Consider the following 14,763-nt stretch of genomic DNA (forward strand, 5'->3'; position numbering starts at 1 on the left):
TGGATCAGACAGATGAACAAAGAGTATAGATGGAGATTGGGAAACGAGCAGATGGTGCGGTGTCCAGACAAGCCAAGGGGACTGAGCCATTTTTCTACAGGGAAAATTGAAGATTTTGAGTAGTAGAGTAATATGAACATACTTGTCTTAAAAGATGCTTTTAGGGGGGCTGGAGCGATAGCACAGAGGGTAGGGCAATTGCCTTGCACGTGGCTGACCCAGGTTCGATTCCCAGCATCCCATATGGTCCCCTGAGCACTGCCAGGAGTAATTCCTGAGTGCAGAGCCAGGAGTAATTGCCGGGTGTGACCCAAAAAGCAAAAAATAAATAAATAAAATAAAGATGCTTTTAGGGATTAGAGCATTAGTGCAGTAGGTGGAGCACTTGCTTTGCACACAGTCGACCCAGGATCAATCTCCAGCACCCTGTATGATGCCCTAAGCTCTGCCCTGAGTAATCCCTAAGTGCAGAATCAGGAGTAAATCCTGAGCACCTCCGGGTATAGCCCCCAAACAGAATACATCTCTCCCCCATTCCCAAATAAAAGCTTTTAGGAGTCATCTAGAACAGTCATCTAGAACAGTGATTCACAACTGGAGATGATTTTGCCCTCTAGAGGGGATATTTGGCAATGTCTAGAGCCACTTAGACATTGTCACAAATGTGAGGTGCTCTGGTATCTAGTGGATAAGAGTCCAGGGGTGCTGCCATATATCTAAAATACAGCACCACAAAAAGAATTGATATGCCCTAAAATATCAGTTGTGCAGAGGTTGAGAAACCTTGCAGTGGTTGAAGATAAATTGGAGGAAATTACAATAGTTCAGGAGAGAGATGACTCCAACCTAAGTCAAGATAGTGATAATGGTAAAAGACAGGAATAGACAAGTAGGAGGGATAATAAGGCTTACTTATTCTCTGGTTGATTGATATGCTGGGAAAGGAAAAGGGAAGAACACATTTCTGGCTCAAGTAACCGCATGGATGGAAGAGTCATTAGAGAGGGGTTTGGAATGATCATGAGTTTAGCTTTGGACAGGTTGGATTTAAGGTGCCTGTGGGATATCCAAGTGGAGATGCTGATCTGGCATCTGGATGTACACGACTGGAGCTCAGAGGGATGGCCCAGGTCAAGGTACAGATGATGGTCAAAACCACGGAAGTGGAAGTGAAGGCCCTGAGAGAGTGCGGGAGAGTGAGCAGAGGCCAAGAAGAGATTCAAGGAAGTACAGCGAGTAAGAAGGGGGGCAGGAGGCCGGGGCGGGTTGTGTGAGCAGGAGGAGGAGAAGCTGGGGAAGACACCTGGGAAGGGGATCTGGATAGAGCGGATGTGGTAGGTTTGTGGTCTGGTAGGAATTTAAAGAGTTCTCAGATAAGGTCTTGATTTTCTTCTAAATAGAGCACCTGACAAGTGCCAGGGACAAGAGGAGAGAGATGAGGCTCGTGCCAGCTTTGGGGCAGAGTGGGAGAGGGATCTGACCGAAGCTGAGTTGTGAGGTTGGGAGTCTTTGCACTGGGGCGGCACAGGCCAGGAAATTCACCTCTCCTTGGTCATTTCCAGTCAATGATCTCGGCGCCTTTTGGGGTCACTTCCTGACAACTTCCCCTGACCACTATTTATTGCTCTCTTCCTGCAGCGAGTCAGAGAGGGCAAAGGTCTTCAACAGCTTCTGGAGATGGTGCCACAGCTGTGCTGCAGCCCGCCCAGATTGATGCAGGGGGAAGTTTGTCTCCTGGGATATCTGGGCCCACAGCCATAGTAAAGAGTTGCAACAGAAACCGTTTCCAGGGTTCAGCCGGGAAGGGTCTCGGTGTCTCTTGGGAGGGTAAACAGTGGCACAAATCACTCTGTCAAGGGCCTGGGCAACAATCAGAAGTCTTTAACCAGTCTTCTCTCTGAGCAACATTTTCTGGCTGGGAAAGGGGAACTCTGCAGCTTCCTCTTATAGCGTATCACGACCCTGAGGTCTTATATCCACAAAGAGTACTTTGTCACAGGCTACAGTGGTCGGCACCAGCAAACCTGCTATTGAGAGCCCATTGTGCACCCAGTGTATAAAACTTAGTTTGAAAGAAGTTTTTGTGCAAGACAGGAGAATCAGAATGTCCCTTTACTCAAGGCACAAGTAGATATAGAGGACCTACTGTGTGCCTGGCCATAGGAGACACAGGAGCTCACCGAATGATGCCTTCTGCTGATCTGGCTTAGAAGCATTCAGAGGCTTCTAAGGGGTGTTTGGTCACTCAGCTTTTCCTGAGCCAATCTGGAAGATAGCCAAGAATTAACCAGAAAAGCCTTTCCTTCTTTTTTTTTTTTTTGGGGGGGGGGGTGGTGAGGGACGGAGCAGGGAGCCCAAATGATTTAATGACTTTAATACTGTACTATATATATGCAGTTCCCCTCTCTTACTTCCGGTGAGGTTGACTAGAGAGGTGAAGGGAAGTTAAAAGCTCATAACCCACATCCATAAATCAACAGAGCAGATCCCAGCGAGTCAACTGATCAGATCCCAGAAGTAATCAGATCCCACTTTAGTGACTCAACTCAGTTGAGAGGAGACATGTATCTTGAGTCTCTCTCTGTAATTCTGTTAGTTGGCCAGCTCTCCACTTAATGTGATTATGAGACTTGGTGATGTTTTGTTTTTTTTCTTTTTTAAAGTCACACCCAATGATGTTCAGGGCTTACTCCTGGCTCTGTGCTCAGGGAGTGTGGGATTCGGGTGTGTGGGGATTGAATCTGGGTCAAGCACTTTATGTGCTGTACTATAGTACTATAGTACTATACTGTACTATATACTACATACTATATACAGTACATATATATAGTATATATACTATATACTATAAGGTAAAGGTAAAGGCCCTCCCGTTGATCGTCGATTTGCTCGAGCGGGCCCAGTAACGTCTCCATTGGAGACTTTGTTGTTACTGTGTCTGGCACATCGAATACTCTCGGTAGCTTGCCAGGCTCTCCGAGAGGGGCGGAGGAATCGAACTCGGGTTGGCCATGTTGGCCGCTTGTAAGGCGAACGCCCTACCGCTGTGCTATCGCTCCAGCCCAGTACTATATACTATAGTACTGTACTATAGTCCTGGCCTCTTGATGGTGATTTTAACTTCTTGTGATCCATCTGAAATTCAGTTGCAGCCCCTAATCCGCTTTATTTGGTCCTCATCATTTGGAGAGATTTTATGTATGAATTCACCAGCTGTCTAAAATTTATTTAAAACTTCAACACCTTTGTGGAACTTTTGCAATCACTCCCAGAGATGCAAAGGGTGATGAAAAATTCAGGCTGCCAGTGAGCCCAGTCCCAATTGAGTTTGCATAGGGCAGTATTTGCATTCATGTTTTAGTTCCTATACAGTGAACCATAGTCCTTTTTATAGTCTATTTAGTGCCATGCTTTTCACAGTTTTGCTTTTTGTTGGTTACATTGCTGTTTAATACGGTTTTCAAGGGGGGCAGAGATAGTACAAAGGTTAAGGAGCTTGCCTTGCATTGCAGCTGCAGCTGCCAGCCCTTTTCTAGGGCCTGGCTCAAATTCTAGTACCATATATGGTCCCCCAGACTGCAGGGTGTGGCCCCTGAACACAGCCAGAATGGCCCCAGAGCGCGCGCGCGCACACACACACACACACACACACACACACACACACAAAATAGCTTCACAGTGCTGAAGAACTCTCTGGTATTCTTAATTAAGCACAAGAAGGCTGTAGTGTGCCTTATGGAGAAAATATGTGTGTGCGTGCACATGTTAGGTAAGCTTCATTCAGATGTGTTGTCATGCTACGAGTTTAGTGTTTGTGAATTAACATTTATATTAAATAAGATGTCTTAAACATAAGTGCATAAAACAAAGTCATGTACCGAGCCATTGACAAAAATGTGAGCAGAGGGGCTGAGGTGTAGTCTGAGCTTGGGTTCTGGTGCATGTCCTACTAGTCCCTCCTGTGTGTGGCCATGCAGAGCCCCTGAGTGAAGCTGACCTGAGCCTGTTCCTCCTCATTGTCTCTTAACTCTGGCTTTTCTGGCCAAGAGAGTGGGGCATCATTCAACAGAACTTTCCCCCAGGTAACAGCCACAGATGCAGACAGTGGTCCATTTGGCATCCTGTCCTATTCCTTGGGTGCTGGACTTGGAGCCTCGGGGTCTCCCCCATTCCGCATTGATGCCCTCACTGGTGATGTGTGCACGACTCGAACCTTGGACCGCGACCAGGGGCCCTCAAGCTTCGACTTCACAGTGACAGCTGTAGATGGGGTGAGTACGCAGACCATGATCAGGCCCGGGTATTGCGTTAGAGAACTTGCTGGGAGGAGGTAAGGCCCGCCTGACTTACAGCTGCATCTCTCACTAGGGAGGCCTCAAGTCCATCGTGTATGTGAAGGTGTTTGTGTCAGATGAGAATGACAACCCACCTCAGTTTTATCCACGAGAGTATGCTGCCAGTTTGAGTGCCCAGAGCACACCTGGCACAGCCGTGCTGAGGGTCCGTGCCCGTGATCCCGATCAGGGGCTCCATGGACAGCTCTCCTACCGCATCCTGGCTGGCAATAGCCCCCCTCTCTTTGCCTTGGACGAACACTCAGGTAAGGATTCTCCCTTTCCTAGGGCCTCCTGCCAGACACCCACCCCATCCCTGTAAATGGGGTGGTGCCCCACCTCCCAGAACTCTTCCAGCTTTGTTCTGCCTCTTGAGACACCTTTGCTTCTGTCTTTCTTCCCAGGGCTGCTGACAGTAGCCTGGCCCTTAGCCAGACGAGCCAACTCTGTGGTACAGCTGGAGATCGGGGCTCAGGATGGAGGTGGTCTGCAGGCAGAGCCCAGTGCCCGAGTCAACATCAGCATTGTGCCTGGAACCCCCACACCACCTGTGTTTGAGCAGCTGCAGTATGTCTTTTCTGTGCCCGAGGATGCAGCACCGGGCACCAGTGTGGGCAAGGTCCAGGCACACAACCCACCAGGTATCATTGAGCATTTTACCTACTTGATGCCATATCCAAAAGTCCCAACAGGCTTATAGCACTGTTGCTCCATCTCCTGGTACCCTAGATCAGTGTTTCTCAATCAGGGACCCTCAGAATATTCCATGGGGGCCACAGGTGAAAACAGCATAAATGGGATGCCATGGCACAAGCCTAGGAGGACAGCTGGTAAGGCAAGGATGCCACAGGAAGGAAACAAGGTTGAAAGAGGCCATGGTGGGGAAGAGGTGAAGAAATACTATCTTCAGAGTATCACACCATAGATTCTCCCATATGAAATACTTGGTTCTGTTCCTAGTACCTCCCTTGGCATGATGTTGGTTCTCTGCTCATCCCCAGACACATGGGTATCATCCTGGTGCCACCCAGCTGTCCTCCCACATTTCCCTGCCCCTGATACTTCAAAAGGCCTGGGCACTGCCTACTCCTTGGGATCAGAGTCTGGGCCCCAACTCAGTAATGCCCATCTCTTTCCTGACCCCTGTTTATTCCTCCTTAGGTCGTGTAGGGCCCGTGACTCTTGCCCTGTCAGATGGAGATCCCCGAGGACTCTTCTCCATAGATGGGACCTCAGGGCTGTTACAAACAGTTCGCCCTCTGGACCGGGAGCTCTTGGGCCCAGTGCTGGAGCTGGAGGTGCGGGCAGGCAGTGGCGTACCCCCAGCTTTTGCAGCAGCCCGGGTGCGTGTGCTGCTGGAAGATGTCAATGACAATTCCCCTGCCTTCCCTGCCCCTGAAGACACGGTGTTGCTGCCCCCCAGCACTGCCCCAGGGACCCCCATCTACACACTGAGGGCTCTAGACCCAGACTCGGGTGTGAATAGTCAAGTCACCTTTACGCTACTTGCAGGGGGTGGGGGGACCTTCACTGTGGACCCCACCACAGGCCACATACGGCTTATGGGATCTCTGGGGCCCCCAGGTGGGCCAGCCTATGAACTGGAGCTGGAGGCCCGGGATGGGGGCTCCCCACCCCGCACCAGCCACTTTCGCTTGAGGGTGGTGGTACAGGACTTGGGGACTCGTGGGCTGGCTCCCCACTTCAGCAGCCCTACCTATCGTGTGGACCTGCCCTCGGGCACCACCCCTGGAACTCAGGTCCTGCAAGTACAGGCTCGAGCACCAGACGGGAGCCCTGTCACCTATCACCTTGCAGATGGGCCAAGTAGCCCCTTTGGCCTGGAGCCACAGAGTGGCTGGCTGTGGGTACGGGCAGCCCTCGACCAGGAACTGTACACTCTAAAGGTAATGGCAGTGTCTGGGCCCAAAGCTGAGCTGGGGCAGCACACAGGAACAGCCACCGTGAGGGTCAGCATCCTCAGCCAGAATGACCACAGTCCCCGCTTGTCTGAGGAGCCCACCTTCCTGGCTGTGGCTGAGAACCAGCCCCCAGGGACCAGTGTGGGCCGAATATTTGCCACTGACCGAGACTCAGGAGCCAATGGACGACTGACCTACAGCCTCAGACAGCTCTCCGAGGATGGCAAGGCCTTCCGCATCCACCCCCAGACTGGTGAGCACTGGGCCCCATGTTCTGAGACTCAATAGCCTATGAGCACCCAGACCAGACCCTGAAGCCTGGCTGTGTGGACCGGGGACTGAGCCTGGAGTTGTTCTCCCTGACATTCCTTCCCATACGCCCCAAACCTCAGTCTCGCAGCTGCAGGCCTCGGCCTCAGCATCTCTAACTCCCTCATACATGGTCCCCAATCCAACCCTCTTAGGGGAGGTGACTACGCTCCAAAGCCTGGACCGCGAGCGGCAGAGCAGCTATCAGCTCCTGGTGCAGGTGCAGGATGGGGGGAGCCCACCCCGAAGCACCACAGGCACTGTGCACATTGCAGTACTCGACCTCAACGATCACAGCCCCACCTTCCTGCAGGCCTCAGGGGCTGCTGGCGGCGGTCTCCCCATCCAGGTGAGGAGAGCGGCAGGCTGCTGCCCTGAAAAATGGGAGAGGGACTAGGTGTAGCTAAGAGAGGGGTGGCTCTTCGGACAAGTATGAGAGCTGGAAAAGGAGGGGCTCTGCCTGCACATTGGTGCGGGGGTCCCAGTCCTGACTTGTCCCAAGAATAGGCGTATGTTTCTCCCAACAGGTGCCAGATCGCGTGCCTCCAGGAACACTAGTGACAACTCTGCAGGCCAAGGATCCGGATGAGGGGGAGAACGGGACCATCCTCTACTCACTAACTGGTATGGGGACAGAGAGAGGGGAGGTGGCGGGTGCTGCCAGGCACCGCAGCCAGCCCAGCTTAGCTCTGGAACCCCTACCCTTCCCTCAGGCCCCGGCTCAGAACTCTTCTCTCTGCATTCTCACTCTGGGGAGCTGTTCACCGCAGCACCCCTGATCCGAGCAGAGCGGCCCCATTATGTGCTGACCCTGAGTGCTCACGATCAAGGCAACCCCCCTCGGAGCTCCAGCCTCCAGCTGCTGGTGCAGGTATGACGGCCCTTCCCCTGGGCCACCTTTTATGGGAGGGGGGAGGGGGGGTTCAGGGAGCAGCACCTTGATGGGGTTTTGGCGCCCTCTAGGTAGGCTCCTGCGTGATTACCCTTCCCAGTACCTGGCCCGCCTGGTTCTCCCAGATTCTGAGCTCCCACCCCACTCACAACAGGTGCTGCCTTCAGCTCGGTCCACCGAGCCCCCGCAGGACCCCTCCGAGCCAGACCCCGCGACGCCGGTGCCCGTGGTGCTGACGGTGACGGCCGCCGAGGGGCTGCAGCCCGGCTCCCTGCTGGGCTCGGTGGCCCCGTCAGAGCCGGCGGCGACGGGCACACTCACCTATACCCTGGTGGGTGGCGCGGACCCCGAGGGCACCTTCGCGCTGGACGCGGCCTCCGGGCGCCTGTACTTGGCGCGGCCCCTGGACTTTGAGGCGGGCCCGGCGTGGCGCGCGCTCACGGTGCGCGCCGAGGGCCCCGGGGGCGCGGGCGCGCGGCTGCTGCGCGTGCAGGTGCGCGTGCAGGACGAGAACGAGCACGCGCCCACCTTCGCCCGCGACCCGCTGGCCCTGGCGCTGCCCGAGAACCCCGAGCCCGGCGCCGCGCTCTACACGTTCCGGGCGTCGGACGCCGACGGCCCGGGCCCCAACAGCGACGTGCGCTACCGCCTGCTGCGCCAGGAGCCGCCGGTGCCCGCGCTCCGCCTCGACGCCCGCACCGGGGCGCTCAGCGCCCCGCGGGGGCTGGACCGGGAGACCACGCCGGCGCTGCTGCTGCTCGTCGAAGCCACCGACCGGCCCGCCAACGCCAGTCGCCGTCGCGCAGCGCGCGTGTCGGCGCGCGTCTTCGTCACCGACGAGAACGACAATGCGCCCGTGTTCGCCTCGCCCGCCCGCGTGCACCTCCCCGAGGACCAGCCACAGGGGACCGCCGCGCTGCACGTGGTGGCCCGAGACCCCGACCTGGGCGAGGCCGCGCGCGTGTCCTATCGCCTGGCCGCCGGCGGGGACGGCTGCTTCCGGCTACACCCCAGCACGGGTGAGAGCTGAGCCCCGGGCCGCTGGGGACGGACGGACGCAGGGATGGACGGGGAGGGTGGGGGCTGCTGTGGAGGGAGGTTGGGGGGGTCTCCCGCCAAACTGTCTGCCCTCTGCCCGCCTAGGGGCGCTGTCCGTGGTGCGGCCGCTGGACCGCGAGCAGAGAGCTGAGCACGTGCTGACCGTGGTGGCCTCGGACCACGGCTCCCCGCCGCGCTCAGCCACGCAGCTGCTGACTGTCAGCGTGGCCGACGTCAACGACGAGGCACCCGCTTTCCAGCAGCAGGAGTACAGTGTCCTCCTGCGTGAGAACAGCCCGCCGGGCACTTCTCTGCTCACTCTGCAGGCCACTGACCCGGACCTGGGTAAGACCTTGTGGGTGTCGGGGGGTTAGGGATGGGCTGGGGCAAGGAAGGGCATATTTACTGGTTACCCTCCACGTTCCCTGCCACCGCTCCTCAGGGACCAATGGGCACGTGACTTACGGGGGCGTTTCTGGAGAAAGCTTCTCCCTGGACCCGGACACTGGAATTCTCACAACCCTTCAGCCCTTGGATCGGGAGGAGCAAGAGGAGATCAACCTGACAGGTACGCATAGAATGGACACATCCCCCTTTCCCCCCTCCCCCCTTAAACACCTTGGCCTTTGTTAAACATATAGTGTTTTATGGCAGACCGCTCAAGGTACCTTCCAGAAACTTCTACCTATTTCAATATACCTAATGTTATATTTTGGATGGGCTGGAGCGATAGCACAGAGGTAGGGCGTTTGGCTTGCGCGCAGCCAGCCAGGCCGAGCCGGGTTTGGTTCCTCCGCCCCTCTCCGAGAGCCTGGCAAGCTACCGAGAGTATCTCGCCTGCATATATTCAATATGCCAACACAGTAACAAGTCTCAAAAATGGAGATGTTACTGGGCCCGCTCAAGCAAATCTATGAACAAGGGGAGGATGGTGTTTGTTTTGTTTACTTATGCTTTGGAGAAGTCAGGGGTGGCAGAGTGCAAGGTAAACTGTCAGGTTTCCTCTGGTGATCTCAAAAACTCAGATGCATAATGTCACAGCTGTTCTGACAAGAATTTCCTCAGACTGTACATTTAAAAGTTTAGCACATTGATTCTGAGTACCAGAGAGATGAACTGACTTGCTCAAACTGACATTGCAGTGGCAGCACTAGGAGTCTTGCCCAATTGTGTACCTCATTTCACTTCTCTGTTATACTACTACTAATCCACGATGTCTCTCATGCGCACCAAGCATGGGAGGTGTGGAGAAAACAGTCATCTTCTGACACTTGAATCTTTATGTGGGGACTTGTTGGGTGCAGGGAGAACATTTGTGAGAATTCTTCACAGTCTGGAAGCAGGCTGAATGTCATTGATTGTGCTCCATTCACAGTGTATGCCCGGGACAGCGGCTCACCTCCACTGTTGACCCATGTCACAGTACGAGTGACTGTGGAGGATGAGAATGACCATGCTCCAACCTTTGGGAGCTCCCACCTCTCCCTGGAGGTACCCGAGGGCCAGGACCCGCAGACTCTTACCAAACTGCGGGCCTCTGACCCAGATGTGGGAGCAAATGGACAACTGCAGTACCGCATCCTGGGTAAGACCCCACCTGTACCCACTCCACCAGAACCCGCTTGCCCAATTCTTATTCCCTGTTGACCTGTATCATGCTCAGTGTGTCTACACCCCTTTCCCTCACTCTGCCTTTCATGTTTCCCCTTCATGCCTATATGTTTCTGGGTGTCTGTGTGCCACCCCTCTTCTTGATTTCCCTCTCAGTCTGTTCCTGTCTTCCCATTTCCTTTCCTTTTCTTTCATTTTTAGCTCAAATTGTTTGGTCCCAAAACTACAACAACAATACAAGCCACTGCAGGGCATTTCTTTTCATACTGCTACTTAAGCACAGGGAAATGTTAATGTTTAAAATAAAATGATTGATTGCTGAATTGCAATCACTATATGATAATAATGAAGTCACAACCATAATATCAGGTATTACTAAAGTCAAGTCAGCAAAAATTGAATGAGTCTCTGAAAATACATATTTATGTTCTGTATTTTCTATGCCTTTGCTGTGCGACATCTTATAGTCTAGTTCTCCTTCTTGGAGAACCCAGCAAGCTACCGAGAGTATCCTGCCCACACGGCAGAGCCTGGCAAGCTCCCGTGGCATACTCGATATGCCAAAAATAGTAACATGATGTGTCTCATTCCCCTGACCCTGAAAGAGCCTCCAATGTGGCACCATTGGGAAGGACAAGTAAGGAGAGGCTGCTAAAATCTCAGGGCTAGGACAAATGCAGACGTTACTGGTGCCTGCTCGAGCAAATTGATGAATAACAGAATGACAGTGACAGTAACAGTGACATTTTCTATGCCTAGAATAGTAAACAAAAACACACATTCTATCAAGTGTTCAAGTGATTATGTCATCCCATGACCTGTAATGCTGGGCTAGACAGAATATTTGTGAGTTAATGAAAATGCAAAAGGCATGTAATATTTAGCGTTGCTATGAAAACAGTTTTAATCTTATTTCCTCTCTGAAAGGGTGGCCAGGGACTTCCAGCGGTCCTCACACCATGTGTACCTTCTGTGTTCTGCTTTTCTCTTCACCCCCACTCTGCCACACACAACACGCACATTCTTTGCCATTGCCTGTAAGTCACCCTGCGCCCCCAAACACTCGAACACGCGTGTTTGTTTATGCGCGCATGCCTCCTCTGCAGATGGGGACCCATCCGGAGCCTTTGTTCTCGACCCCGCCTCTGGAGAGTTTGGCACCATGAGGCCTTTAGACCGGGAGGTGGAGCCAGCATTCCAGCTGCGAATAGAGGCCCGGGATGGAGGCCAGCCAGCTCTCAGTGCCACTCTGCTTGTGACAGTGACAGTGCTGGATGCCAATGACCATGCCCCAGCCTTCCCTGTGCCTGCCTACTCTGTGGAAGTGTCCGAGGATGCACCTGCGGGGACCTTGCTGCTGCAGCTACAGGCTCATGACCCTGATGCGGGGGCCAACGGCCTCGTAACCTACTATCTGGGTTCAGGTGCTGCGGGCGCCTTCCTGCTGGAACCCAGCTCTGGGGAACTGCGCACAGCCGCGGCCCTGGACCGAGAGCAGTGCCCCAGCTATGCCTTTTCTGTGAGCGCAGTGGACAGTGCAGCCGCAGGGCCTCTGAGCACCACGGTGCCTGTCACTGTCACAGTGCGCGACGTCAATGACCATGCCCCCACTTTCCCCACCAGTCCTTTGCGACTGCGCCTGCCCCGCTCGGGCCCCAGCCTTGGCACCCCAACCCTGGCTCTTGCCACTCTGCGAGCTGAAGATCGCGATGCTGGCGCCAACGCATCCATCCTCTACCGTCTGGCGGGCACGCCGCCACCGGGCACCACTGTGGACTCTTATACTGGTGAAATCCGCTTGGCACGTTCCCCTGCAGTCCTGGGCCCCCGGGATCGTGTCCTCTTTATCGTGGCTACTGACCTGGGCCGCCCAGCTCGCTCTGCCACTGGTGTGGTCATTGTTGGGTTGCAAGGGGAGTCTGAACGTGGACCCCGCTTTCCTCGGACTAGTAGTGAAGCTCTGCTCCGTGAGAATGCACCTCCAGGTGGGTCTCCCCAACCATATCTCTCAGGTTTGGCTCCTGGGTAGGCTGGGATTGCTCACTAACATGTCTCCACATTCCCCTGGACTAGTGTCCACAGTCCAACCAATGCCATCCTCTGTGCAGGCACTCCCATTGTCTCCCCCAAGGCCACCCATGCCGGGGGCTCCAGTGGCCCAATCACCTACAGCATTCTCAGTGGGAACGAGAAAGGAACATTCTCCATCCAGCCCAGTACAGGTAAGGAGTAGGGCTTGTAAGGGGACAGGCTGTTCGGGAAGCTGACTGGAGGTTCTGGAAGGGAAGGGTTTGCCCTGAATAAGGGAGATAGAGGAAGCTGTTGATGCATTTCGTCTCCCACCAGGAGTCATCACCGTTCGTTCAGCAGAGGGGTTGGACTTTGAGGCAAGCCCACGATTGCGACTGGTCCTGCAGGCAGAAAGTGGAGGCACCTTTGCATTCTCCGTGCTGACACTAACCCTGCAAGATGCCAATGATAACGCTCCCCGCTTCCTGCGGCCCCACTATGTGGCCTTCCTGCCAGAGTCCAGACCCTTAGAGGGTCCCCTGCTACAGGTAGGGAGTGTCGTGGAAAAATGGGGAGCAAGTAGCACGGTAGCCCTGTCCTCCCGTTGTTCATCTATTTGCTCAAGCAGGCACCAGTAATGTCTCCATTGTGGGACTTGTTACTGTTTTTGGCATATCAAATACGCCACGGGGAGTTTGCCAGGCTCTGCTGTGCGGGCTAGATACTCTCGGTAGCTATCTGGACTTTCTGAGGGACGGAGGAATCAAACCCGGGCCGGCCACGTGCAAAGCAAATGCCCTACCCCCGTGCTGTCGCTCCAGCCTGTGGAGCAAGTACTGGTCAGATTTGTCTGTGTTCAGGCTAGTGGCAACAGCCTTCTCCTGTCACCAGGTGGAGGCAGATGACCTGGATCAAGGCCCCAGCGGACAGATCTCCTACAGTCTAGCTGCATCCCAGCCAGCACGGGGGTTGTTCCACGTAGACCCAACCACAGGCACAATCACCACCACAGCCATCCTGGACCGTGAGATCTGGGCTGAAACACGGTGAGGCCTGGCTCTGTAGACCCCATTCTGGGTCTGTTCACTCTCCAAGCCCTGCCTTTGAATCCCTCCTCCCTGCCATCCATATTATATACCCCAAGTCTTGCTCACCCCCAGCCTTCCCTGAGTCCTCCAGGTCTCCCTTAACCCAGGACCACCCACTGATGGAACTTTGTGTCTAGGCTCGTATTGATGGCCACAGACAGAGGAAGCCCAGCACTGGTGGGCTCAGCTACCCTAACGGTGATGGTCATAGACACCAATGACAATCGTCCTACCATCCCCCAGCCCTGGGAGCTCCGTGTGTCTGAAGGTGAGGGCTGTGTAAAATGAGAGGTACAAAGGGTGGTGGGTGACAGTGTTCCCCACCCTGGGCTCCAGGGGTGGTTAGGACCAGTTTTTTTAAATTTATTGTTTTAATTGAATCACACTGAGATAGTTACAGATTAGTTCATAATTGGGTTTCAGTCAGAGAATGTTCCAAAACCCGTCCCTTCACCAGTGTGCATTTCCCACCACTAACCACTAATGTCCCTATGACAAGTCTCTCTCTATCTCTATCTCTCTCTATCTCTCCTCTCTTTCCTATCTCTCTCCTCTCTCTATCTCCCTTCCCTCTCTCTGTCTCTCTCCCCTTTCTCTGTCTCTCCCCTCTCCCACCTCCCCCCACCCCGTCTCTCTCTCACTCTCCTTTTTTTTTTGCTCTATGGTTTGCAATACAGATACTGAAAAGTTATTGGGTATATGACTACTCTTGACATAACTGTTGTTCCCTGTGCTGCAGATGCACTGCTTGGCTCAGAGATTGCCCAAGTAACCGGGAATGATGTGGACTCTGGGCCGGTGCTGTGGTATGTGCTGAGCCCATCTGGGCCCCAGGATCCCTTCAGTGTAGGCCGTTATGGAGGCCGTGTCTCACTCACGGGTCCCCTGGACTTCGAGCAGCATGACCGCTACCACCTGCAGCTCCTGGCACACGATGGGCCTCACCAGGGTCGAGCCAACCTCACAGTGCTCGTGGAGGATGTCAACGACAATGCACCTGCATTCTCCCAGAGCCTCTACCAGGTACTGAGTCCCCTGAAGGACCCCCCACACCTGAGCCTTGGGTTGTTCACATTGGAGGGAAGCAATGAGGCCTGAGGTCTGTGTGGGCTAGATGGCGGAACTGACAGGGGAGAGAGTTCTGCTATCCAAAGCGGCACCCCCAGGTCCTAGGAGCTATGTCCAGCAATGGGAGAGAAATTTTAATGCTGAGGCTAGATTCCAAGCTGGAATGGATGACAGAGCTCGAAGGCCTAAACTCCAGAACAGAGACCGAGTGTACTGCTGGGAAACTGGGCTAAAATGCTTGTCCTCCCACTCCCACCTTAGGTGATGCTGCTCGAACACACCCCCCCAGGAAGTGCCATTCTCTCCGTTTCTGCCACTGACCGGGACTCAGGTGCCAATGGTCACATCTCCTACCACCTGGCTTCCCCTGCTGAGGGCTTCAGTGTTGACCCCAACAATGGTGCGTCCTTCTAGGGCTCTGAGTCCTTCTCTTTCTTGTGTCAGATTTCCTGGATTCTGAACTTTCTTTTTCTTTTGGAGCGGAGTGTGCG

The 14,763-nt window shown here is 54.3% G+C and overlaps 1 protein-coding gene across 1 annotated transcript in view; it reads left to right on the plus strand.

Annotated features, from left to right (window-relative positions):
* Positions 1-14,763, plus strand: part of DCHS1 (dachsous cadherin-related 1) — a 37,199-nt gene that overhangs the window by 18,915 nt on the left and 3,521 nt on the right. Inside the window, exons 3-20 of the mRNA XM_056115825.1 lie at positions 4,083-4,271; positions 4,369-4,600; positions 4,739-4,975; positions 5,496-6,509; positions 6,721-6,914; positions 7,093-7,189; positions 7,279-7,436; positions 7,612-8,476; positions 8,601-8,840; positions 8,938-9,063; positions 9,871-10,080; positions 11,213-12,091; positions 12,215-12,328; positions 12,453-12,664; positions 13,008-13,162; positions 13,342-13,472; positions 13,944-14,227; positions 14,534-14,672. Coding sequence (XP_055971800.1) covers positions 4,083-4,271; positions 4,369-4,600; positions 4,739-4,975; positions 5,496-6,509; positions 6,721-6,914; positions 7,093-7,189; positions 7,279-7,436; positions 7,612-8,476; positions 8,601-8,840; positions 8,938-9,063; positions 9,871-10,080; positions 11,213-12,091; positions 12,215-12,328; positions 12,453-12,664; positions 13,008-13,162; positions 13,342-13,472; positions 13,944-14,227; positions 14,534-14,672 — 5,476 coding nt within the window. The remainder of the gene's footprint in view (positions 1-4,082; positions 4,272-4,368; positions 4,601-4,738; positions 4,976-5,495; positions 6,510-6,720; positions 6,915-7,092; positions 7,190-7,278; positions 7,437-7,611; positions 8,477-8,600; positions 8,841-8,937; positions 9,064-9,870; positions 10,081-11,212; positions 12,092-12,214; positions 12,329-12,452; positions 12,665-13,007; positions 13,163-13,341; positions 13,473-13,943; positions 14,228-14,533; positions 14,673-14,763) is intronic.

The sequence above is a fragment of the Sorex fumeus genome, unplaced genomic scaffold, assembly GCF_029834395.1.
Source record: "Sorex fumeus unplaced genomic scaffold, SorFum_2.1 ptg000030l, whole genome shotgun sequence".
Taxonomy (NCBI): Eukaryota; Metazoa; Chordata; class Mammalia; order Eulipotyphla; family Soricidae; genus Sorex; species Sorex fumeus.